Source organism: Diplotaxodon limnothrissa, linkage group LG14 (genome assembly GCF_057381915.1).
Source record: "Diplotaxodon limnothrissa isolate DT_005_m linkage group LG14, D_limnothrissa_male_GT1.1, whole genome shotgun sequence".
Lineage (NCBI taxonomy): Eukaryota > Metazoa > Chordata > Actinopteri > Cichliformes > Cichlidae > Diplotaxodon > Diplotaxodon limnothrissa.
In genome coordinates, this window is record NC_140609.1 from 34588344 (window position 1) to 34615576 (window position 27233).

At 38.4% G+C, this 27233-nt stretch overlaps 2 protein-coding genes across 2 annotated transcripts in view; both read left to right on the top strand.

The window, feature by feature from the left end:
• Nucleotides 1-5340: 5340 nt before the first annotated feature.
• On the top strand, nt 5341-10837 carry nars2 (asparaginyl-tRNA synthetase 2, mitochondrial). The gene is made up of 14 exons (XM_085370885.1): nt 5341-5640; nt 6560-6669; nt 6773-6893; nt 6992-7132; nt 7221-7301; nt 7418-7512; nt 7733-7865; nt 8387-8485; nt 8595-8632; nt 8730-8796; nt 8906-9043; nt 9164-9261; nt 10578-10604; nt 10693-10837. Exons 1-14 carry the CDS (start codon nt 5479-5481, stop codon nt 10835-10837), a joined length of 1455 nt encoding a protein of 484 aa, XP_085227011.1. The 5' UTR covers nt 5341-5478.
• A 766-nt stretch (nt 10838-11603) lies between these two features.
• gab2 (GRB2-associated binding protein 2) overlaps nt 11604-27233 on the top strand; it is a 31082-nt gene continuing 15452 nt past the window's right edge. Inside the window, exons 1-2 of the mRNA XM_085370900.1 lie at nt 11604-11902; nt 26082-26382. Coding sequence (XP_085227026.1) covers nt 11831-11902; nt 26082-26382 — 373 coding nt within the window. The 5' untranslated portion in view covers nt 11604-11830. The remainder of the gene's footprint in view (nt 11903-26081; nt 26383-27233) is intronic.

Genomic DNA, 27233 nt, shown 5'->3' on the forward strand with positions numbered 1-27233 from the left:
TCAAAACTTAATTTTAATGAAAAAAAATCACTTCCTGTATTTAATGCCTGTCACTGAGAGGAAATGAGAAATATATTGGGAAATAGAGGAACAGATTCACAAAAAGGTTTACTTCAAAAAGTAGAATTTGCCACAGAAAAAGACTTTCCAGAAAACAGTGTTTGCTGAATATACACAATACCAGCTCCTTTCATCATGACATAATGTTTCAGGAGGTGTGCAGCTACAGTCCCAACTCCCAGCTTACATTGCATTGTTTTGTCTTATCAAATAAAAAGTGATGATTTTCCACTGTTTCTGTTGCTCTACAACAAAGGTGCTTGAATTGGAATTGACTGCATGAATAAATCAGATGCACAAATCAGAGGCATCTGGAGGACAGTGTTGTGGTGCAGCAGAGATGCTATTAAAAAATATATTTGTTTGCTTTTTCCTCTCTGTGTATTTAAGTACGCTTCTTTGTCGTTCTATTTTACAAAATTTAAACTTTCTCTTTAATGTAGATGTGAAAAGATGCCAAATTTTGGTAAATGTTAACTGTTTTATAATTAATAGCACGTGGTCTTAGGCCATTGTGTATCTAAGTGACTGAAAAATAGAAATGCTGCATATCCATTTTACTGCACTGAGTTTAACTCAAATGGCCACATGGAAGAGCAAGACATTACCATTTATTGTTTGGCTAATTAGAGGTTAGTTGCTGTGTCTGGATAAAATAACATAATTAGGCTTAGATTTATGCTGCTATATGCTGACAGAGCATTTGCTCACATGGTTGCATATGTATGAAATTCAAAGAAAATAAGGCTGCTGGCTTATGTGTTATAATAAAATATATTTAATTTCAGATCACCTGAGCAGGACAGTAGGGCACAACAAGGACAGATGGATGTGTGCCGGCGTGAGCGGAAGTGTTATAACGTAGGAGAACATTATAACACTGCAGAACTGACTTTTCAAAACTGCCCTTGGCAAAGACACACAACTGCCCCAGGGGTATCACACCATTTAGTTCAGCACTCTGACCTTTGTGATTAAATGCACATGTCTCGAAAATTCTTGCCTACAGAATAGACGGTGTTGCCCCGGACCAGCTGAAGCCTCACAACTCAAATTACATGATTTTTTTTACAAAGCTAATAAGTTATTTTTATTATATAAAGGAATAATGTTTTGCTCACAGAAATGAAACCAGATTTCATCCCCTGTAAGGTAAATGAAATATATCAGTAGGGGAAGGACATGTTTATGCTACTGCTGAGTAATGTTCCCACACAAGCTGAAAAGAGCTATTTTCACTGCTCATATGTGGTTTGCTGTTAACTGTGTTAACTATTTAGCTTGTATTCTTAAAATAGGACATATGTGTGCTGAAAAAGTAGTGGAGAACAGAATTTGGCAAAAATCTTCTTTTTTCTTTTTCTTTCCTTGTGCTATGGAGAAGTGAATAACTGGCCACAGCAGCAACGTAGCTGCATTTTATAACAGTAAAATATCCTGAAGAGCTGAATATCCTGAAAGACATTGGGTTTAGCAGCGGATTATAAAAACATCCCACTGATGTGCTATGTGAGTATCCCTAGACACGCATTCTCAAGCTACACCCCCAACAAGTTAAGAAAATAAATCCTGTGGTGTTACATAGATAAAACTAGAATTCCTGCATCACAATTAAGAGTTACCATTTAGGATGATTTCTGCAAATTATCCTGTAAATGAGGATAAGGGAGCTGCGTCCAGCTCTTGCAAAGTTAAATTAAGGAACCTGGGGAAATGAAGCAGAGCCCACACTATGTCCTCATAAAGCCAAAACCGACATGTGATGCTGCTGTGAAGCGGATGAGAATGAATTGTTTCATTTGACTGTGGCCTATGTGTAATATGTAACAATACTGTGATATTACCCCTCTGCTTTTCTATTTTTCATCATCTATTCTTAACTATCTCAAGAGTGCCTGGTCTTTGACTGCTTCCAGTGAAAGAAAAGAAAGGGTTGAAATGACAAATTGTTAAAGACACTGTTTAAGTTTAAAGCTGTATTGTAAATGGTCCAACTTTTTTGTCTGTGATACTGTCTCCTCTGTACACGAGGGGGGATTTCCTCTCACTTCAAAATTAAAACATTCTATATTAGAATATATGTAAATTTTGAAGCCACATTTAGAAACTTGGCACACAGTAGTCACCACCCTCTTATCCATAGGATTGTTGCTTCCAAAAAGTAAACTTATTGACCATGAACTGACTTGATGGTTCTCTGCTACAATATATCATAAAAAGCAATGCAGAAATCCTGTGACACATTGTGAGGCACAGTATGAGAAAAATAGTGCAATCAGAGAAGCAACTTTATTGCTCTTCCTTGCCAACCTTGAGCCAGGGAGTGAATTATAAGGAGACTTCTGAGCAGGGCAAGATGCGTAGCTCCACAGGAACCTGTCAAATTTGACCCAGAAGAGCGTTTTTTTTTTAAAATAAGTTAGCAAGAACTTTATAAAACACAGTGTTCACAAGGTGATTGCCATTAAAGTTGTCTTTGATGTAGCTCGCGAGAAAAAAAACAGACCCTGTATGGAACACATTTAACACAAAGTACACACTGAGTAAAAACAGAAAAGGATGAATGTAATCATCGTGGTTGGTCTGACAGGGGACAACCCCACAGTAACAATTGCAGTTATTTTTCCTACAATGATTAATTTATTCCACTTTGAGAGGGAAAGCCTAACATGATGTCAGATAGTCTTTATGTTTCCTTTTCTTTGCAGAATTTTCTAGACACAGGTTTCAAAAGATGCTCATAAATGTTACTTTACAAGCAAATTAGATGGAAAATCTTAAACAGTGTAAATAATATTGTTAATAGTGTATATTTCTATCAAAATATATACAATATTTGCAAAAATATTGAGCATTGAGAACCAGCAGCCATTGCATTTTTGCTTTATAAAATAGTATAAAGAGTTTGTCCGAATTTTTTGTTTTAAAGGAATAATCGATGGACTATCTAAGCACAAGGACAAATACACCATTTTTATTTTACAAAGAAAAAATGATCTATCTGTGATGTTAGTATCATTTTCAGAGTGAATATCTTGAGCAGTTTACTTCGGCATTTTCGCTCAGTTGGAGATTGCTCAAACTGGCACATTACATATAAACCCACACAGAGTATTGTAGTAGTAAGTCATAGGTAAAGCAGTGCAGCAGCCCAAATCTCTTTTAGTAAGGGTTGTTAGTTCCTTTTGATTTGTGTTTGGCTGCCTGTCACCAAAACCCATTCCCTGAAATCACATCACTATAATGGTCTAATCAGCACTTAACGACCCATGTTACATAAAATCAATGCACCCTTCCTTTTGAGAATGCAGAATATTTGGAGGGGCAGCTGAAGGCTGGTGAAAGGGGGCATGGGGAGGCTGTCAATAGGGATGCACTTGCCCTCCAAGTTCAGTGATCCTCCTGAGATCAAAGCTTTTACAGCAAAATCCTTTGTTTTGCTGACTAATCTTGTATTGATTTTAACAAGTTGTTAAGCTCTATTGCAGTTGTCAGACCGCTGCCAAACAACTCTCCTACCTGTAGAGGCTAAAAGAAGAGGGAGCTACAGTTCTAACAGGGAGAACTATTTAATTCTTTTCTTGTTATAGAAGGAATAGCGTTTTACTTTGCTTTTTTCCTCCCCTTTTCTTCTTATTTTTTTTCCCGTAGTTATGCAACAGTTTTAAAGTCATACCCCTACTGTGTTTACCTAGTTTCGTGCATATATTGTTTTGTGGTTCTTGTGGGAGGATGAGAATCTGTGGAAATAAAAAATGCGACACCCCATCAAGTATCTCTCCCACGTGCAAGTTGTCACGGAAAAAAATTCTAATCACTCAGAGCTATGCACTGTGGGCACTGCAACCTCGCTGTTCCTGTTGATGCGGAGAAAACAGTTTTGGATGCAACGTGAACTGACTGTGCGCTGGACTATCCGCTGCCAACCAAAGCCAGCAGGTCCTTTGCATTGTGGTTGGTAGAACTGCAGAGAGAACATAACAATGCCAGCTTGCTTTCATTTCAGTAGGCCTCGGAGCTTCAAATGAATAATATATTGGAAGCAACTCGGGGGTAAATGAATAAATCTACACTAGGTGGGGATTTTTAAAGGGAGAAGAAATATCATAGAGCTACAGCACTACCTTGTGGTAGAGTAAGATATTGCGCGACATTAAACTAAACGGAGACCAGTTCATTATTCTGACAGGAGGATACATACAGTTCATTTTGGTGTATTGAAAGTGGCGGGTTTTCAAACCCAGATGCCAAAAATGACAGAAAAATGAAGCATTTTATGTTTTTTGTCAATTAATCAAAAAATAGAATTGTTCTGCTTCCTGTTAAAATAAGGCCATGGACATAACTGCTCCATCCAGGCTGGAGATAATTAATATCAATGACCTTGCTAACGTTTCAAATGCATCATGTTGACTTTAATGATGATGTGTCATAAGCAGCCGGAGGTGGAGACACCCGGCTCTGGTCAGGGGCTCCAAAGCTGACAGGCGAGACCAGGTGAATAATAGTCCATGGCATCTTATTATATTGCTGGCGTGATCTGATTTACTCCAGCAGCAAATGGTGGGAAGAGACCCAGTGTCGTTGTGGGTATTGAATTAACGAGGTTTACGCGCAAATGAACCCCACACTGACGGCAGATACATCACGAAAGATTAAAGAACATTTCCACGTGGCTGTGATAGCTGTTCGGCTTGCTTCATTACACTCCTGACTCACTCCACATGTGTTCGCTTCACAGCCGAAAATGTTTTGGAAATTTTGGAAGTTAGCGGGGTTGACTGACCTTTGCGTGAAATCTTCTACCAATCTACCTGAAGAGAGATTTTTTTCCCTTCTTTTTATTTTTACTGGTAATGGGAGATTTGACACGTTAATACATCCAAGATCACAAAATCCATCTACGCACTGTCATTACTCATATGGGGAGTAAGAGGGGCATTGCAGCAAAGCTTCTTACAAAGCTTTGAACAGTGTATAGTATTTTCATGTTTTATGGTTCCCCCTGTTAGAAAATAAATAAATAAATAAATACGACTAAACAATGTAGATTATACTGTTAATTTAAAATAATCCAATGTTAATACAATGTCTGTGGAAAAATAATAATTCCAACCCTCCTGAGTAATTTTTTTATACGTTCGTCTTTAAATAACACTACAACTCCCTGCAGCAAGAAACAGAAACGTGATTGGAGTTTAATAAACCACGTGACTGGATTGGACGAATGGCGAATGACCTAAACAGGAAGCGTTGCATTCAGTCTCAGACAGCGTGAAATCTGAAAGTCAACTCCAGACAAAATGCGGTGCATCTAATACACCTGTTAAATATATTGTCTTCTGAGTCTTCAGATTGTGATAGTAGCATGTTGTGCTTTTAGCAGGTTCTGCATCTGAAACAACAGCATTTGTCACAATGTTGCAGTCGGCAGCTAAAGTCCTTTCTTTTGCATCAGCCACCTCAGTATCTCGGGGAATAGCGGCAGGTATTAGACATTATTGTAAGAATACACCAACTAAACTAAGAGTGTCCCAAGCGCTGTCTGGGGCAGAATTGGGATCTAACATCAAAGTTCAGGTAAGTTATGTTTATTGGTTAGTATTTTCTGGTAACTGCGCTTATTTGTGCGATCAACCCTGCCGCAGGAACTCAAGCTCATTTAACTCACAACAATGGTGGCTTGTTATATGTGATTGCTAAGAATCTGCTAAACAAACTTCACCCTTATGCAAATTCTGCTGAAACTTGTAGGTAGTAAATAAATAACAATTTTTGTAAAAACCACTTTATGCTAATTTGCCTGGGTGCATGCGTGGAAGTTAAGTAGCGACAAACAAAACTGGTATTTGTGAAAGTTAACCACTGCTAACCCTAAATATTTTTTTGCTGACTCCCAGCCATCACTAGCTGAAAATCTGTTACATCACCACATTATCATATTTTCACTATGCCGCTATGCGACTGTAGTAAAACATCTTGTTTTGCCTCTAAGTTACACTCAAAACAAGTGTATTATTAGGTGGAGAGAAAGAGTCCATAAAAATAACTGTATAAACATAAACGAGCTGCGTTTTTGTAGCATCTTTCTAGTTTTATTGACCACTCACACATTCATAGAGGGTTTTCTTTTTACAATATGTTGCCCAAGGTCACTTCCAAATATCGGATGTAAACAAAATCCACAAATAATCTGCTTAAGTGCAATATTATTAATTCATTATTCAATTTGATAATCTCAGAATTCCATTTGAAATGATCATGGTTATTGTTAGTACCAGTACATCACAACACCCATACCCTAATGCCTAATGCTGCACTTTCTCACTTACTTTCAAATAATATCGTACCACATTCTATGCATTTATGTGCCATGTTGAGAAAGAACAAGCAGTGAGTTCTCAAATGACCAACATCCTGATTATGTATGCAAAATGTGCACATTTTGTTTTACCAGATGGAATAGCTGAGTGTAGTTTGTTCTGTGTCTTTGTTTTAGGGATGGGTTCGCTCGGTTAGAGCTCAGAAAGCCAATGTCTTTCTCCATGTGAATGATGGGAGCTCCTTGCAGTCATTGCAAGTTGTCGCAAGTTCAGAGCTGAGTGATCCGTAAGCATTTTGGCATTACTCCCTATAGACAATCCTTTGCCACAGAGTTTCTGACATGAAAAGTGCATGCTTAGAATATTCTTTGTTTTTCTCACAAATTTAGGTTGCTCACATTTGGTAGTGCTGTTGAAGTCACGGGCATTCTTAAGAAAAGTCCACACCAAAAACAACCAGTTGAACTTGATGCTAAGCAAATCAATGTAGTTGGAGAATGCAACCCTGTGGTAAGAACAAATTTCTCATACACATTTTGTAACTGTTTATATGGTTGCTATAGGAATCACAGTTTTATTGTATTTTGTTTTATATTCTTCTTTTTAAGGACTTTCCCTTTAAAATCAAAGAGCGACATGGCCTTGAGTATATTCGCCAATTTCCTCATCTCAGGTGCAGAACAAATGCTTTTAGCTCCCTGTTGAGGATACGAAGTGAGGCCACTGCAGCAATTCACTCATATTTCAAGGTGAGAACATCAGTGGAGGAGTTTCATAAAAAATGAGGAGCAAGAGTTTTTTTTAATTTTTTTTATTGTTTACCTTTTTTTCCTCCAGGACAATGGCTTTGTAGAGATTAACACTCCAATCATCACCTCAAATGACTGCGAAGGGGCAGGGGAGCTCTTTCAGGTGGAGGTGAGCATCTAAACACACTAACAGCTCTGTTTTTTTTTAAAGTTAAAGCCCCGTGCTTTAGTCTGAGCAGATTTATGACACTGTTTGAAAACTTGAAATCCCCGCTTTTAACACAGCCATCAGGCCCAGACTATGCAGATGGAGAGAACTTTTTCTCTGTACCAGCCTACTTGACCGTGTCTGGACAACTTCATTTGGAAGTGGTGTCAGGGTGAGGTAAACTACAGAAAGTTGACAAATTACAGGAGAAATCAACTTACTTTACGTTGTTGTCAGATAACTATTGGATGTTAAGTGCTTAATCGTATTGTTTTTTTACTTTCATTTTACTTTATCAATTTCTGCACATTCTAAAGCTTACATATTCATATCAGTTGTATTCAGCTATGTACACTAAAGTATGTTTCTACTTATAACTCATACTCTTCTAGGGCTTTTTCTAAAGTCTATACATTTGGGCCAACTTTCCGTGCAGAGAACTCCCACAGCAGACGCCACCTGGCTGAGTTTTACATGGTAGAGGCAGAGATCTCCTTCACACAGTCCTTAGAGGATCTCACTAAGGTTAGCTATGTCATATTTGATCTGTATTCGACCTCAGATACAAAATGCTATTTGTCAGTCAAACAGGACATTGAATAACATGTTTAAGCCTGTTAACTTTTTATTCTATACTACATATTTCTGTACTGGTTATAGATTAATTCGGCTTCCCTTCTTTCAAATTCACAGATGTCTGCTGTTCTGTTTGTCAGTTTTTGTTTGAAAGTTTGCGTCCTATATTAGGCCAAAGTCTAAAGCCATGCTTGCTAGGTTAGTGGTTGTAATTTGAGGTAAATAAAGTGTTGAAATGGTACAAAATAAACCGCTGTATGCATGTGTGGTTAATTGTGGCTTGTAGTATTAAGTGTTCTGTGTGATCAGTAAGATTAGAAAAGCATCTAAAATAAACTGAACTGATGTCATCATATAATTTCTGTGTACTGAACTTCAAATTTTGCAAATTCCCCATGTGACTTTTAAAGTTGCCCTTGTGCACAGTTGCCTGGGAAAGCTTTAATTATTAAACTTGGCCTGCTCCTTAGGTTATGGAGGACATGTTCAGATTTGCCACAGAGCATGTATTGGCTCACTGTGTGGAGGATGTGGATTTGTTTCACAAGCATGTGACTCCTGGGCACAGGGTAAGTCCTGAAGGACACTTGGGGACATAACCTGGCTCCAGCCATTACTCTGTCTGACTTCATTATTAGCTCAACTTATGTGTTTCCTCTTGCATTCATATATCTCAAGGACACTGTAGATGCTATGATAAAGAATAGCTTTCCTGTGTAAGTCTATTCCTTTTCTGTATATCACATTTAAAAAGTGGATGACATAAATAATATGGAGACAAAAGTTGAAGGAATATTTGGTGTCTTTTCTAAGGATTACCTACAGAGAAGCTATAGACATCCTGCGCCGCAGTTCAGAGAGATTTGCCTTCCCAACAGATGTGAGTGGCAATGATTACATTTTTATGTTGATATTGCAAACTAGATCTCTTCCTCTACACTCTGCTTGCTAACAACAAGTTTATTCCACACGGCTCTTCTTTTCTACAGTGGGGCTGTGACCTTAAGACAGAACACGAGAAGTACCTGGTGAAACACTGTGGCAACATTCCAGTCTTTGTCACTGATTATCCTTATGATCTGAAGCCTTTTTATGCAAGAGACAACCAGGATCATCCTGAGCGTACAGTAAGAGTCAGTTATACTGTATAACAGGGTGAATGAATGATCTAACCTCTCATTTCCTTCTTTGTCAGTTAGGGTATTTCAGTAATTTGCATATCTGAGCTGATTTTGACTGTTGTGCAGGCAGCTGCAGTGGACCTTCTTGTGCCAGGAGTTGGAGAGCTCTGTGGGGGCTCCCTAAGAGAGGAGAGGCTGAATCTGCTGAGTGCTCGGCTGGAAGAGTAAGAATTCATACTCCACGAGTATAGGAAGGCTTATGCCAAAAGATTTCGACTACATTTTTCAATTTATCCTCAATTGCTTTAGAATTTTTCCTGAATGCATTCAGAGCAGTCATAATCCTGCCTGTGAGACTCCGGGCCAGCTGGTGCAGTTTAAGTCTTGCGGAGGCTGATTAAAATAAAGAAAATGCTCTGTACCCCCCCCCCTCCCTTGTCTCTGACACATCTTGTTGTATCAGACTAGATGGGTTAGCATCTATTTTGCATGGCTTAGTGTTTTACCTCACTGCCCATTAAAGATATTACACTGAAAGGAAACTTTTAAGGGATGCTATTTCTGAAGTTTGATCATAAAGTTATATGACTCTGCCCATAAAAATCAAGATACCATACCTGATCTAAATTTGATTGATCTCCTGTCCAAGGTTGTGTCTGTGTTCAGTCCCTTTATACTTATGCATGCTGGATCTCCTCTGATATGGTAAAATGGTGACCTTTTAACTTGAATTTCATTTTTGGGAAGAGAACAAAGTTGCAGAGGGGCAAATCTGGCAAGAATATCGCTGCACCTGCGTTTCTGTGGCCAAACAAAATGTTTCATTGCACTATGTGAAGGTACATTATGGCATTGAAGTTGAAGTAATTTTAGCTGGATTTCCTCTCTCAGATATCTCAGGATGTTACTGTAGAACTCTGCATTGCTATTCTGACCCTGGGGGAGGAATTCAGCTCGCACATGAATTAAAATAAAGGAATAAATCAAAAAACACCTTGCCTGCTCTCGCACTCCTGACCTAATAGATCATCTTCAGACATCGACACTGCATGCACATCCACTAAAATCTCCTGTGGGTCGCTGGGTCTTACCCAGAGATCTAGCTACCATTACAAATGAGGATCCTTGACATAAATGTTGTGTCACGGAAGTTGATGTTTGCACAAGTTTAAGGTTCATGTTGGAAATTCGGGTGCGCAGGTGGTCAGAACAGGCCATCTAGGGAGCAATATGAAATTAGAAGCAGTGCTGCAAGTGGTCCAGAGTTTAACAAGAAGGTGACCTTGATGGGTGAGTTCAGACAGCTTTACATAAATGATTGTTTTTCTATTTTTATGGGTGGAGTCTTGTAACTTTTTAATCACATCTCTTGTAATTTATATAAAGGAATTTAGATGTTTGTAAACAAAAAAGAATATATTGTACTGTGCAAAATACGGAGCATTTGTGTGGCACTTTCATGCAGCAGTGGACAAAACCATTGAAATCATGCATTTATTGTAGAACTTGATCTCATGTCAATTATTGCACTTTTTTCCAGGGCTGGATTAGAAGACGTCTATAGCTGGTAAAGTAATAATAGTAAAAACGTCTGTATATTTATGATATTTTAATGGACATTAAAAGAAGTCTAAAAACACTTGTGAATTTTGCAGGTATCTGGACTTGAGGCGTTTTGGCTCTGTCCCTCATGGCGGCTTTGGACTGGGATTTGAGCGATATTTGCAATGCATTCTTGGTGTCGACAACATAAAAGATGTCGTTCCTTTCCCAAGATTTTCTCATTCTTGTCTTCTGTGAAAAAACAGTTCAAGCATTTTGGATGTGTTAAAGTTATGTATGTCTTGAAAACATTAAATAAATGTAATATTCAGGATTGTTTTAATTTTTATTTTATTTCTGTGTTTGCCTCTATAATGGGAATTGCTCATTGCCAGAATTTGAATTGATACATTTTAGTTTTCAAGGAATACTTGATGACATGAGCAATACTTCCTAGGGAAGCATTACCTGGTTACTTTTAATTTTCTGGTTCACTTTTCCAACAAGGTTGGTTTTAAGAGCAAGATGTTAACTTCCCACCAGATGGTGCCTTTTCCCATTTCAACTAGTGTGAAAATGCCAATTTTTTTTGCCAAGTTAAATTTGTTACCTGAATCCATATTATCTGTTTTTCCAAAACGCAGAAAGTTAAGAAACTGCCTTCTGTCTTTCATAATATCGAACTATACTTGGATCACATTATGGGCTCATACAACTTTTTTTATTTTTAATTATTTAGAGAAAAATAATGTACGGGGTTTGAAATAACAGAAAATCGCTTCTAGATCTGCTCGTTGTGTTAGAGACAAATTGATATTGTTTTATCCGGAGTCGCTTGGGGAGCTGTTTAGTAGCAGATCTTCCCCCATCCTGTTCATCCCAGTGCAGCCCATCCCTCTATTCACGGTGGGCGTGGTATCTAAGGAAAACAAACTGCAGACACCCTATGATACTTCCTCACCCTGCATCAGTTGAGTTTGGCGGCGGCTCTTCGTCAGCCGGTCGTGCGTAATTGCCTAAAAGCAGAATCGCACCGTTTTGCACGCCTCTTGTTTTACACGGTACCATTGGGAGCGACTGTCTAAATCTGCGACCATCACTACTTTGATTTTTATCAAATGGGGGGAGCAGACAGCAGCAGGGAGAGCCAAACCCCGACAGCACTTTGAACAGGCAAGCCCTAAGGAGCCATCATGTACTAGTGGCAAACCGCAGTTTCAGAGCGAGAAGAAGCAGCAGACACTGACAAACATGAGCGGCGGAGAAATCATCTTCCAAGGCTGGCTGAGAAAATCACCACCGGAGAAAAAACTCAGAAGATATGTAAGTGAATGCACTTCCGTTTAGTTTGTCTACGTTTAGAAGTTTGATCGGTACAGAAGTTACCCGATTTGTCTGCTTTCTCACTCTGCCAAAGTGACTCTTTGTGTTCATGTCATTTGATATTAACTGCTGTCAAACTCGTATAGTTTACTTGTAGCCGGTGCATCCTTTTTCTAACTCGTAAAGATCTCATGAAGACAGTTTACAGCATCACGCCCTCATAATAAAAGAAACGACTAATATAAAACAACAAAACATGATAATAAATACAAAAAGGTTTTCAAAGGTCCCTGGGTTTAATCCGATTGCACAGTGAACAAACTAATGTTTGTAATGATTACTGATCTTTGGTGCTCTGTAATGTAAGCCTGAAGGCAGAACAGTGAATACAGAGCGTGTAAAGGGGCAAAGTTTTAAAACCTTCATGTCCCACAGATGAGACAGTATTCTGTGTTTCCTGTGATCTTTTCACTCTTTCTGACTGTACAGTTGTGTGTGTGTGTGTGTGTGTGTGTGTGTGTGTGTGTGTGTGTGTGTGTGCGCGCGCGCGCGCGCGCGCATCTATAGACAAACTAAAACAAGAGGATACTGAGCACTACATTATTGATTATATGCAGGATTTATTGAACCATCCCATCAAGGTCCACTTGATATTAAACCCTCACTTAACTGCTTCTGTATTGTAAACAGCAGACAATTTGCAATATTTTAGAAAACTAACATCATTTAGTAAAAAATGGTGTTAGAAATTGTGCTTTAGTCTTATAGTCCTAATTTTGATGTGGAGTCCACTAAAAACATGAAATGACAGCAGATTTTACATGAAAGGCCACCCGCTGGGATGTATGATAATAACATGGAGGTAAGCCTGTGCAATAGATGACAGCTGTCTATAATTTTGGCTAAAGAGCTGAGATGCACGCAAACTGTCGTTTGGTTTTATCCAAATATGATGAGGTAATGTCTAATCAACAACTGATGTGACCAGTTTTCATCCTAGCCAAGTCAACTAATGTCACAACACTTGAGTGCTTTGATAAGTCTATATAAGCCAAAGCTGCTGGTCTCTTGCTGGATGCTAGGCAGGGGAATGGCTACAAATCAGATAATAGGATTTATGAAGGCAGATAGAGCCATGAGACAATCTCCTATAAATACAGCTGTCCACTGTTTTTGTATGGTGTAGCGTTACCAGGCCTCTCCGTGTTCCTGCTAGCTGATTTTGCCATGATGTCATCTCTCTGTTTCATCTGGAAATCCATCCTTGAATGTCTTCAGATGCTGTCCGGTCATTTAGTCATTGTCTTCCACTTAAAGCTGGCTAATGTTTACACAGAGACCACCATGGACAGTATGGAAAGGCAGCTGCAATACTACAGAGGAAAAAATTTGCTTGGTTACAGTACTATATAAACAACCAGAGAGAGAGAGAAAAAAAACCTCTCAAGGCAAGATAGAGCCCACATAATGGACTGCAAGCAAGAACGCAGGGAGCAGCCTCGGAGCCCTTCTCACACTGCTTCTCACCCTGAAAAATAACCTATAAACAACTACACAAACACTGTTTCAGCCAGAAAACAGAGTCATGAGATGGAGTGTCCAGAACAGGCAGACTTGTGAATGCGATCATCTGTCCATCTGACATTCCTTCGACTTAAAGTCAGGCTATATGGACAATCAGGGCCATTTATTTACCAGTATTGCTGTCATCTGATGCAATTACGTGAATGTAGCGGGATATTTTCAGATACAATACTCCAGACATTCCTGGAGGTGTGCTGTGCTTGAGAACGTGGTAGCAACTTTGATCGGTCAGTAGAAGAGGTGAAAGGAATGTGTTGTTTTGGAGCTGTAACTGCCATGTTTTATGTTAAAATGTTCAGTTCAGTCGTGCCAATCAGAGGGGATTATTTATGAAAATATATCTTAATCCTTAATAACAACTTCCCTGTCAATATTCAACCATTTGTACCACCGTGCCCTTCCCAAACCAGCTGAGGCCCGTGTTTGTTAATCAGTAGTTAGCTGATGAAATAGTTGGTCATTGTATTTATCGTCTCCCGCGACCTTCCACAGATGATTTCTGAAAATATGCCACATAGCTCATTTAGTGCAGGGTAGAATCTGCTCGAGTGTAGGGCGAGAGTAAAAACTGGTACTACCACTGCAGGCCCAACATGCAAATCATGTGCAAAGCAAAACACTGCCAGTTAAAGCATGGATGCAACTAGTGGAGAAGACAGGAGACAGCATGTTTATGCAATGTAATGACTAGTCATAGTTTAAGGTTTTCTAATTGTATATGTGAATCACTACAGTAAGACTTACTTACTGTACAACAGCTCCTCACTTCACAAATGCAGCCCCTCTCAAACATGTGACAGTGGCTTTGCAGACGTGTGGTTAATTTTCACTTCTTTCCCACCAAAAAAAGTCATGGTCTAAATGTAAATCACTTGGTTGGAGTTTATCTCCTCTTTGGCGCTGATTGAGGTTCCAGAGGTGGGCAGTGTTTTAATGCTGGGGGTGGGAGTGGCCCAGCTGCTTTTTTTGAACAACGTCCAGAATAAGCAGAAAGAACATGAAAACAACTGACGAATCCAGTGTGTTCCCAGTTCCTCTTGCATAGTTCGGCTGAGGTAATTTTTACTCATCACTCGTGGTCAGACAGCGAGCTTAATCATGTCTGCTGTATGAAGCTGCAAACAATCTTCTACGTGCCGCTGCTGTGTACTAAACAATCTTCCCATTACAAAATCAATACATTGCAAATAATAACACTAAAGTTTGCACTAGTTTTTCTTGGCTTGTTGTAAAGAAGGAAAAAAAATCTTCTTTGGCTTCTTCCTCATTAGTTTCTTAAATAAATACATTTTTATTTATATAGCACCTTTCAAGACAGAATCACAAAGTGCTGCACATAAGATTACAAGTCATAAAAAGATTTAAGAAGAGAAAATCTATTTCTTACTAAATAGATACTTTCAGTATTGACATGTGTCGTGATAAGTTGTCTATATTAATCACGCACAGTGTGACTCACACTGCATACATTAAAAACTGTCTTTCTTGCTCTCTGGCTGATCAAGCTGCTGTTTGCTAAACTCTCCCCATCTGTCCGTTGTTGTATCTGACATCACAGACGTGTTTGTTCAAATACAGTAAAGCGCTGCTACATTCCAGACAGATCATATCGGCAAGGTGATATCTTTTGCGTCTTCTTTCTCCCCGCTTGCCCTTTTAAAAGGCTGTGCACTTTTTCCCTTGTGGATGGCACGCTGCAGAAGAGAGGAAGAGAGATGAGGGGAGTCGGTGAGGTTTAAAGGCAGGCATAGCAGAGCAGCAGCCTGTGTCCCACTGTCAGCTGCCGGGTCTGCTGTTGTTTTGCAGAGGGGCTTTGGGAAGTCCTTGCCCTTAGAGGTCAACTCCAAACACCTCCCAGTTCCTGCTTTGACAGACAACCAGCACTCCAGACATTTTCCTTGTTCCATCTCATCTGTGGGCCTTTTCCCCCACAACACTGGGGTGGCTTTAAGTGACACTATTGATATCTAATGATTTTTTTTTTTTTTTTGCTAAAATCATTAGATATGTTCACTTAAAAGAATTCTTGTGTTTGACCTGTGATTTTTGTTTTGTTTTGTTGTTGCTTTATAATCTGTTCATTATTTTTAGTTTTGCTTGGTGGGTTATACTGATTGTTCTATTATATATTTTGTCTGGTGTTCTTTCATTGGCAGTCCATTAAATGAAGTGAATGCAGATTATAAATATATATTTATATTTTCATGGTCTGATTTGAAACTTTCTTATGCCATACTCTGCTTTGCCATGAACTCGTAGAATGTAATTCTACCAATAGCAGATGCCAGACTTCCTTTGGATGGTACCTACAGGAAGTATTGCAAAAAGTCCCATGACAGGAATAGTAATTAAATTGGTGAGTCGTACATAAATGCGTTTCCATTTATGAAAGCCTTAAGAGCCGAGCTCAAAATAGTGTCCTTCTGAAGGAAATTGGAGCCTATTGATTTTTTTTCTTTTTTCTTTTGTGATTTGGACTAACAGTGAGATCGTTTATGCTTTTTTGATGACATTTAAGAAAGCGCACATGGTTTAATGTAATGGTTCAAATAAAAATGAGTCAGACTACAACAACTTTGATTATAAACAGTTGACCGAAACAACTCTCGTGGTTATTCTGTTTTCATTTTTGACCCAAGTGGTAAAAGCAGTCTAGGAAAAAAATGCACTGACGTCATCTGCAAGTTGTGCATGCATAAACTTTATGCTGGTTAGTTTCATGTTCACCCACGTGTGGAGTTTTTTCTCCATTTAGAGGAATCTAGTTTCTGTACTGATTAAATCCAAATGTAGAATAATTGACACAAATCACACGTTTAGTTCAAACTTAGATGTCATATGACTATCATTAGATCGTCTTCCTGAAGCAAGTGAGCTGTCATGCTGTTGTCACCTGCAAACGGAGGCATACATCTAAGTATAATTCAAGTTACGCCCACAAGTTAGCATATTTTTAACATTCAGTGAAATGATCTGATTATCAATACCACACACTGAGATTAAGGTAGGATGGGAAAATGTGTATTTCTAGCATACATTTGAGTCAGCAAGCAAATAAGTAGGTGGTTGTTTTTTGTTTTTTTTTAATAACAGCAGCTTGTTTTTCATATTGTCACACTTCTTTGGATGTTCATCAAACTGTGGGATCTTAAAGGTGTCGTTCACTGAAATTTCAATATTAAATATCTTCGAGAAATTAGTGTGGTTGATAGTTCGAATGAGCTTCGAGGAATGCACCCATGTGTGGAAAAAACAGGTGGGAGGGCACTGGCCAAACTTTTACCAGTTAAGAAAGTTTTGTAGGGGTTGTTAATGTGTTTATACTATGAAATATAAGTGTAGTAAATGCTTTAAATATGCCAAAACACAGGCTGTTGTGTCTCTGTTTTATTTGAATCTCATTGCCTTTGGGCAGTACTTTGTAGGAGTTTGAAAAACAAAGTGACTTTTGGTTGAGGTTGTGGTGCAGGTGGTTGTGGCAGTCATAATGAAAACAGTGACAAGCACGCATATGTTTCTGTATATGGCATTGGTAAATATTTTTCTTGAGGACATTGTAATACACTGGAAAAAAACAAGTGTTTTGTCTAATATTTATGATAAGATCACGTGTTCTAATTCTGGCTACTTGTATGGGGGAGTTTAACACGTTTTATTGATAACAATGCTTTTTTAATAATAGATGATTTTCACATCATTCTAAGTCACATGCTAAAAGAGTTAAAGACAGAAAGACAAAATATTAATATTTGAATAAATCAATTAAGCTTAAGCTTTTTCTAATCCAAGCTTTTACTTCATCATCGCTACATTCGCACCTCACTTAGGCATTTCTGTCATACGAACATCTAGACATGGATGAGTCATTGCATGCTAGTTATAGGAACTGAAATTTCCAACAACTGAGTTTAGATAAGAATAAACTAATGTTTGTAACCAGTGTATAAACATAGACTTCTAGGACACTACACCACAGAGCTAACATTAAAACCTGATGCCTAATATTTTCTAGCTCTCCTTCATGCTGCCAAAAGAGCTTTAATCAGTTGAGACATGGACATGTGTCTCCTGGGAATACCCTGTGGTGTCTGGCGCAGGGACATTGACTGCTGGTTATGTTTTGGGGCTTCCACAGTTTGGGCCTGTTCAGGTGCATTAGCTGACGCTCGACTGGATTGAGATCTTGGAATCTGGAGGCTTGGTCGATACCCCCTCCCTGAGCTTGTTCTGTTTTGTTTTTGATGGGGCAGTTAATTCTGAATATCTCCTCTTAGTATCTTTACTTGGGCATTTTGTTGAAAAATTCAGAAATTGTATGTATTTGTTATGTCAGTGTTGCTGAAAACACGTTTTTGGTTCCCACGGGTTCCGTTTCTTGTTCATGCTTAGGCAAAAGACAACGTGGATAATGATATGACGTCCATTACGACTCTATGACGTGCTGTCCAGTCACAGGAGCATGTTCAGTGAGAGGCTGAGATTACCTAAATGCACCACTAAACGACACAGGAAATCATTCCTGCCAGTAGCTATCTCCCTGTACAACGTCTCCATCTAATGCACAGTGCACAGTGCAATAGTTACACCCTTTTGCACATCATCTACAGTGAAAATAACAGTTTTACAGTTTTCTATATATATATTTAATTTCTTGAATATTATTGTTATTTATTATTATTATTATTTTTGTGACTTTTTAATATGTTGTATTATGTAATTCTGTTCAGTCTGTTACTGGAGCAACTGTAACCACATGATTTCTTTAGGGATCTTCACCATGATTATTTCTGGCACAAAAAAAGTCAAGATGATAAAGCAAATGTTAAGTATTTAGCACCTATCTTTAAATAATATATGTCTTTTAATACAGTCATTGATAGCTCTGGATCAGGTCTGTCCCTGATTTGCTGTTGCTGGACCCAGAAACCTGCCAAGTGTTTATTTTATTTTTGTCTGTTTTCATCTCTCTGTGCTTTTCTTTTCTTTCTTCACTTTCCCAACTGGTCCAGGCAGAGGGCCACCTCTCTGGGTCTGGCTCTGCTGGAGGTCTCTTCATGTTAGAGGAAACTTTTCTCCCCACAGTCATGTTGTGCTTGCTCAGAGGGACTCGTTGATTTTCTCTGTGTAATATTGGGGATGTAAAGTTTTAATGTAAAGTTAACCGGGATGTTGGGAATTAGTGCCTTGTAAATCTAATTTAACAACTACATTTATTCATTTTAAGTTGTAAAATGGTCATTAAATGCGCCACTTATTAAATGTACTACATTGGTGTCTTTTTAAATTATAGCTTAATTAATAGTATTTTGCAAATCATCTGTCTGCTGCCTTAAGTAAAGTTCATATTCAGGTTTTGTCCAGTCTTAAAGGTTATTTCTCCCAAATTTAAAAATACAAACGCTATTTCACACCACGAATTATAGCAACACGGCAAAGTGGCTGTATATTTTTGATTCATACAAAAAAGAAATTCTTACCATTAAGGCACAAGGACCATGAAAACTGAGCACATAAAAATAATAGAAGAACTTGTAAAACTTGTAAAAAAAAAAGAAAAGAAAAATTGTTGGTCATTAAAAAGCAGCATCATGAAATTAAAATGCTAATTTTTTTGATCATCTTATTCTCAAACAAAACAAACAAAAAAATACATCTATATTGTGTTGCACAAAACTTTCAGTAAGACCTTGACAAAAATATCGGTGGCTGACTTCAGTGATGCACATGACCTCATAGACATGTAGCTTGCGAATCCATTTGAGTGATTCTCCAACAAAAACCTCACTGTGGTCAGATTTTCTCCTTGTATGGAAATGTTTCTGCTCACAGGACCACTTCCATTCCAGAGACGTCTAATTCACTATATATAAGATATATAAAACCACCTTGCAAGGAATTAGAAAGATCAGGAGATGTTCACAGCACATTCGCGTAGACGTGTACAAGCTGACGCAGATGGCAGAGGAAGCAACACAAAGAGTTCTGATTAAAGATAATGCTTCTCGTTAGTTAAACTGTCAGGGTGGGCTCATCTAAATAAGCCCAGCCTTTTTCTGATACGGAGACATGGCGAGCGATTACTCATTTTCATAATGATGCAACTGTTCAACCATCAATTGAGGCTGATTATATCTACAGAGAGCTTTTTAGAGGTTGTTTTTCAAAGGCTGTGTTGCAGATTTTGCAGATCATCGCCCCCGTAAAGCGAGTGAATGAGAGCAGTAGGTACCAAATGTTGCATCCCTCTTGATCATCGTCACACCTGTGCGATGAGGCTGTCTGTCATAGTGATGTGATGGCGTGGTATTTGGAATCCTATTTGCTAAAATGTTATGAAAGCTCAAAGGTACGAGGCTCTACTCTGCATATGAAGTTGTGTTCAGAGGACCTAGTCTGTATTTGCAGTCTCTAGCTCACCTCTGACCTTTTATTAACTTACGAGAATTTATGGGCATGTTTAGGCCTTATCTTTATGTGTTATGTATTCCAGCTGCTGTCCTTCCAAGGCTAGTGTTTTGACTATTGGGAAACATGAGTGGTTTGATTTAAATTGCAGGAGTGCTCTAATGCATTTGCTATATTCCCCAGTAGTTTATACTCACAGAAACTCTTCTGTTTAACGTTTTTTCATGTTTACCTTACTGGGCACAAGGCTGGGACAAAGCTGCGTCCCACTCTTCTCCACTCAGTAAATGTAGCGGCTAACGATGCATACTGTTGGCACATTTTGTTTGTAACCTAAATTTATTGCAAGTGCTCCAGAATGTCTTTTATAAACTTTGTCTGCTTAGCATCTTACTCAGAACCCATGTGAACTCTACAGCTTCCAAAGAACCATTTGTGGCTTATGTAAGATTATATAAATGGATGTCGTATAGATAAATACAGATGAATGGTACCTTTTAAGCACAGACAAGACAAACTTACTTTTAGTGGATTATCATTCTCCTCTCTTGCAGATTGAGTACCTCATTGTTTTGTTTTCTAGGAGTTTTCGAGAATAATTCAGATTACGCTGTGTTTTTGTGCTGTGTAGATGGCCGTGTGCTATTCTTCAGCTTAATCTCGATCACATTCCCTCACTTGCTCAAACTCCAGCCTGCTCCTACAATGTGTTGTTATGTGTGACCTGCTATTGATTGGGACTGGATAATCAGGGCTCTGTTGTCATTGTGTATCCAGCTTTGTCTCCTCTCGCATAAACTGGAATCACAAGTGTTTAGGCATTTACTCACAGAGTCACGGTCATTTTAACCATTGTCCTTCCTAATTCACATGTTGCAAAGTCATCCTCACTGTTGTTCTTTTGTTGAAAGATTTTTCTTTTAAACCATAATCAAGCAGCATGTGACAGGCACAAAAATTAAAGTATTGTGTATTAAATATTCCTCCTTCATTTCACTGTTATAGGATAAATATGGGGGGGTTTTTTTGTAGGAGGGCTACTATAATTGACAGTTGCTTAGGATGAGTGGAATGAAAAGCTACATCATGCTAACACTGTATGAGCACTCCTTGTTGTCTACTATTATTAATGAATTTCACAAATAAGATTTCATGGGAGGTAAAAGTGACCAGCGAATCCTGTTTATCACTTTTTACTTTACTTCACTGGCAATGAGCAAGCACCTGTTTGTTTTCGTGCCGTCTCTCAGGTGTTTTTAGTGTGTGAGCGCTATTAAACAAGGGCACGCTGGCCGAGGTGTCCAATTCAGCTTAAACCAAGTAAAGATGACATGATGTAATTCCCTTTTCCACAATATGACCATAATAAAAGCTGGTAGTAGATTAGAAAATGTACACAAAGACACGCAGGGTGATTACAGAGGGTCTGCTGCAGCTCTACAGTGCCAGTGTTTGTGCAGCTGTGTAGTGTGTGTGTGTGTGTGTGTGTGTGTGTGTGTGTGTGTGTGTGTGTATACTACAGCATCCGGTAAACCAGAGGAGGTACAGTCAAAGAAACACAACCTGTTGTCTCTTCTTTCACTCCTTTAATAGTACCAGATGTAAACAAGACTATTCTAACCCCTAGCTTGGATAGCATAGTCATGACTGTTTGCTCATGCACATTTAAAAACATGTTGACTGATGTACGCCATCCAGCCTGTTGACACAGCCTACTACTAACCACACACTATGTATATCCGTAGTGTTGTAAAAGGCACACCTTAGATAATTGTTTAGGCCACGGCCATCTCCAAGTTCATTAGACGGTGTGATTGGCACTGCGAGGCTCTATTTGTTCGCGTACATCAGACAGAGCCTGTTTTTACTGTGTTTTACAGTAGACGAGCCAGTACAATACATTTTTGGATGACACTGTATTTATGATGCTAAGTTTGATATAAAACACATACCAGATAACTGCGTCCTCCTATTTCTGTGAAGCGGGAGCTTATTTCTGAGTTGGTTTGTTTTCCTACACAATTGGTTTCAAAGTCTGCCAAAAAAAACATCCTAAATAACAAAAGGAGCCAGCAATATTAGCTAGTTTTAGTCCTATTTTTAGATGCAACCACAGTCATAGAATTGTTTTGTATGGTTTTGGTATTGAGTGTTTTCCTTCCTATCCATCTACAGTACATGCACACATTGTCTTTTGTATGCCGCTGCTGTTTCTGTATCTGTAGCCAGCTGCCATCAGCACAGGACAAACGACACTGCTGAAACAAGGTAATATCAAGCTTTTATTGGATGATCGAATTGAATTCTTGGAAGCCTTAAAGTGCTCATGCAGGGGGGGTAAACTTTGGCTGTTGTGCTTTCACTAGCATTAACATTTTTGTGTTGTGCTTTACACAGGACTGTTGTCCTGTTTTCTGCTTCTTCTTTATTAGACTTTGACTTGATGAAATAATACTAGTACATGGGAGATGCCACATGTCCTGTATAGTTTGCAGTACATTGCTCAGACAATGGTGCAGCTCTCTGTCACCATATTAGTTTTGAGTGTGATCAGTGGCCTGGCCTAGAGCTCTCTCACTGGTCCCATGAACTACCCGGTCTAGTTGTTAACAAGGGCGTTATTTATGGCATTATTTCTGTGCTGAGACACCACCCGCCCTTTTTTTTTTTTTTTTTTTTTTGCTAAACACTGATGCAGCTTAAACACATCCCTCATCCAGCTTAGAGATATGGGAGAATACAGACTATTTTACAGCTTCAGCCCTTGTTTCCCACTACTTACAGTGTGATTGATGTGCTTAGACATGCTCTGTAGTACAGGCAGTGGGGTGAGTATGCTCGTTTCCTTGTGTCTTACTCCCTTATGATTCAGTTCACTGGGAAAGAGGCTACAGTGCCAGTTGCATTATTAAGATAATATTGCATTTCGTGGGAAGCTTAACATGACGTGTAACTGTTGTTTTTAGTCTTCCCCTTTATTTTATGCGAGTTGTGATTTGTTTGTAAGCAACAGCTTCATTTTCCAACAACTGAGTAATGTTCTGATTAGCATAAAGATTTCTAGATAAATTTTCTTCACTCTGTTGTTGAGAGCTGTCCTGTTTTAATGTGCTGGTTGCAACCGAGGGATACCAGGAATAACCCAACTGGGTTGCACTGACCTTTTGAAACTGGGCAGTTCTCCAGGTCTCAATTAAGTGATGCTCTGTCTTTCCAGAAAAGGCAAAAATATTTAAATGGGGTTCGCAAGAGTTATGGAGATTTTTTTTAAATGCATTGTAATAGCATTGAATCAAAGAGCTTTGTGGAACTTTGTTTTTGTTTGTGGTTTTTCTTTTTTCTTTAAATGGTGCTCTGCTTGGTTCTTTTGGAGGAGTGTGATAACTCCCCTGTGTTTCCATTTCTGTGAAATAAGTTCATACGCCAGCAGAAGCATTTAGGTGCAAATTTGAGGAGTATCACTGCTGACAGTTTCCACACAACCTTTGTTGTTATTATCAGTATCAGTAAACATTAAAAAAAACATCTCATAGCAAGAAATGACCTAATACATGTTTCACAGTATTACATTTCATGAAGATGCTGCTGATTATCTTGTTCACACTTCTTTCTACTTCCTGAATATGGGGTTAGTGGTACAGCAGCACAGCTGTACTATCAAGACTATTAAGATGATACTGCCTACAGCTTTTATCAGTTTATCAGTCTGAAAGAAAATAAACAGACAGTATTGCAAACTAGTACCTCAGGAGAACTTCAGTTAGACGCCGAATATAAGATAACAATCTGCACTTCCTGGAAAAAAACAGAAAAGAGTATGTGTTCAAGAAAGAATGTCAAAATAACCATTGGTATGATGACATTTGTCTCAGAAATGTACTTTATCGTAATTAAACACCACTGTTTAACACATTATTTTGTGAAACATTTTAGAAAGTAAAAAAAATGGGAACAGCTCGCAGCAAATTCATAAAATAGCAAATCTAAGGGATGCATTTGGTTAAACCTCTTTAGAAAGATATATCTTTGAAATAAATTTGAAGGTGTCAGTTGTGCATCTGATCAAAGAAAGGTAGTATTATGCTCTAGGAAGATCATGACACAAACATATATTAGGTGGAACCAATACGCGTAGAATTATACAGTTCTCAATACTCATTTTGATACCACAACAAAATTATTATTATCCCATGTGCTTAAAAATGTATTTATTTAAAGTGTTAACATTATACTTTGTTGACAGGGCACAGAATGAAATATTGGCCTACTAATGTTACTACAAGGTGTGATATTAGTTACGTTGCATAAGGTTAAGCATTTTGCTTTTGCAAACATTTTAGCCTATGGGACATACTTCATTTCACGGTGGTAATGTCAAAGTAGGATAATACTTTAGTTGTTGTTACTGAAACTCATCCACCTTGAACTGTTCGAGCAGATCTGGGTCCTGGTGTTTTTGGTGCTTTGCTAAATTAGTAGTACTTTCTCTCTTGGTCTCAAAAGCTTGATAACATTGGTTACCTTTTGCAAGTCAGGCATCACCCCATGGCCATTTTCCTCAAACACAAAGTACTTCAATACCTGACTGTGTCTTACTTTCAGTGAGTTGGGGTGGAGGTATTGGAACAGCTGCACTAGTTGCTATTTTCTACATGTAGTTTTGGTTGTGCCTTTTGAAGGTTTTTTTTTTTCCTACTTTGTGGGCGTGCTTCTGGTTTTTCAGCATCTAAGCTTTTTGGCTAAAGGTGCTAAATGGCATCAAGAACATGCAGCCTGCTTTAACGCCTCTTAGAGAAGTCGAGAAGGAATATCATGTTGGATTTTTTCCAGGTCTCTCAAAGGGCCTGTGATTGATTGTTCGTCTTAGTAGTATTCAGTCTAGGTCGTTTTGTTGGACCAGGCATGTAGGCCGGCATTGCAGCAGCTCTCTCCTAAGTTTTACTTTTCAGCGGCAACCACCTTTTCATAAAACTAACAGGTCTAATCTCTTTATGGGTCCCTGTTGCTATCCATACATGTATTCTTTTTTTCTCTCTTTATTTCTCACATCACCAAAATGCTTAACTACTTCATTTCATTTGAGGCTTGTTTTCATGGGCAGGGTAAAGATATCAAAGCTATTTCATCCATTAATCTGACCTCTGCATCACAGAAGTAATGGTCTAACTAAATAAAACATTTAGCATACTTATTTTCCAAGGAGGTTAGGAATCTTTCTGAAAGGCACTAGAGACATCAGTACAATCCATTTTTCTGCCGTGTGTGTGTGTCTGTTTGGGGGGAGGTGTTAGCCTTGCAGCAGTGTCTGTGTTGATGGAAAGAGAGAGAGTGCTTGCAGAATCCTGTGTGTCAGCAGCCTGAACGTGAGACATTGCCTTGCAGAAGTGCAGTGCATCATGGCAAATGTCCAAAAGTCTCCCCCTACTCTCCCCAACCCTCCTTTACTCCTCCTTTGCCTTCCTGGTCTATCTTCCTCTTTTGTTTCTGAACATAGAGAACACAGAGTCCCTTTAGACAGCCACTGGAAAACTACATTCAACTGTTGTATTGAAAGCCATCGTTCTTCCTTTACTCGTTTCCATTTGATACATACAACAATGTTAATGGTGTGAAATGTGTGACATTGTAGTTCTCTTGTTATTATAGCTGTTTACATTATCAAATATGAACCTTTTGCTGCTTTTCGTGTGGTTACGATGCACAATGCTTATTTACTCTCAGACAAAAATTGACATGATGATTTGCAGATGTGGCATGATTTTGATTGGACCGAAGAAGTGTGAATTACCAGTTTTTAAGGTGGCAGGAGGCTGCAGTCTGAAGCTGTGTTAGAGGAGCGCTGCTAGTCTCAGCCTAAGGAGGGATATCGGCACAGGAAATACGTTGGGAGAGAGCAAACACCTGCTGCCCCCTCACCCCACAGTGTCTAACACACATACAAACCACACATAAGCGTATGTGCAGAAATAGCTTTTGTCTTTTTGTGCAACGCTTACAGTCCAACTATATATTGTGTGTGTTTATATAAACATATATATATATGTATATATGACAATGTATATATTTTTGTATATATGTCTGTATATATATTTTTTTTTAAATAAAACTTTTGTATAATTTGGTATTTGTGTTTCGTTTTGCTTTGTTTTGTTCTGCATTCACGTTCTTACATTTTCAATCTCATTTCCAGGCATGGAAGAAACGCTGGTTTATACTTCGCAGTGGCCGCATGAGTGGTGACCCTGACGTTCTGGAGTACTACAAGAATGATCACTCTAAGAAGCCCATTCGGGTGATCGACCTGCAGTGCTGTGAGCAGGTCGATGCAGGCCTGACCTTTAAGAGGAAGGAGTTCCAGGACAGCTATGTATTTGACATCAAGACTGTAGACCGCACTTTCTATCTTGTAGCTGAGACTGAGGAAGAGATGAACAAGTGGGTCCGCTCCATCTGCCACCTGTGTGGTTTCAACCAGTCGGACGACAGCCACGGTAGGGAACAGAAACACAGTTGCTCATCTATCAGCCTCGGTTTCTGTTTGTCTTTCCTTCTATCCTCTTTTTTAAAATCTTTAATTCACTAAAATAAATCTCTGAGAATTTTACTTTGTATTGCCATGTATTATCTCTTGGGCTAGCCGAGACAATTAATTTGCTGTTGATCTGTGATTTAGTCTGCCTTGAATTCAAATTTTCAAAAAATCTTTTACAGACCAAAATAACCAAAAAACAACTCACTTAAGATGTTAAAGGGATGCATTGCTTCTTTTCTGCTTTTCAGGAAAGCTTAAAAACATCACCTAATGCTTTTAATAAATAAACACTCCAAAAATAATCATATAACAATGTATACAGTTTAATACAGTTTTATAAAGCAGAATATAGTCATCTGTCTTTTATGAATCCTCTGTTGTACTTTTGCATGTTATTTGAACTTTGAACAGAGATTTAACCACATAATGTCAATGGCAACATTTCTGTCAAATAAATAGACACATTGTCTGAGACTGATATAGATTTTTCCAATATTTTTTTTATTTTTAAAGAAATGGTCATCCCTCTACTTTTTTTTTATATCCAGAATGTTTTTTTTCTGGTTATGAGATATTTTAGAAGTTTGTTTTTGTTATAGATTTTGGTACCGCTTAAGTTACGATCCATTGTACATGTGAATGGATTGCTTTTATAGATGACAATCCATAGATCAAGATTTTTGGTGTGTGTAAAAATATCTCCATAGTTACAGTAAATATAAATATATATAGCTACAGTTACTATAGCTCATGATGCTCTGCATTTTTATTATTTTTATTCCAACTTATCCAGATTATATTCTTGCTGTT

What these genes read in the sequence shown, in the direction of transcription:
- nars2 (XM_085370885.1), top strand. Translation starts at nt 5,479, where the DNA reads ATGTTGCAGTCGGCAGCTAAAGTCCTTTCTTTTGCATCAGCCACCTCA. An exon ending in ATGTGACTCCTGGGCACAGG is followed by an intron (nt 8,486 to 8,594) that starts GTAAGTCCTGAA and finishes ATATATCTCAAG; the next exon opens with GACACTGTAGATGCTATGAT. An exon ending in ATAAAGAATAGCTTTCCTGT is followed by an intron (nt 8,633 to 8,729) that starts GTAAGTCTATTC and finishes GTCTTTTCTAAG; the next exon opens with GATTACCTACAGAGAAGCTA.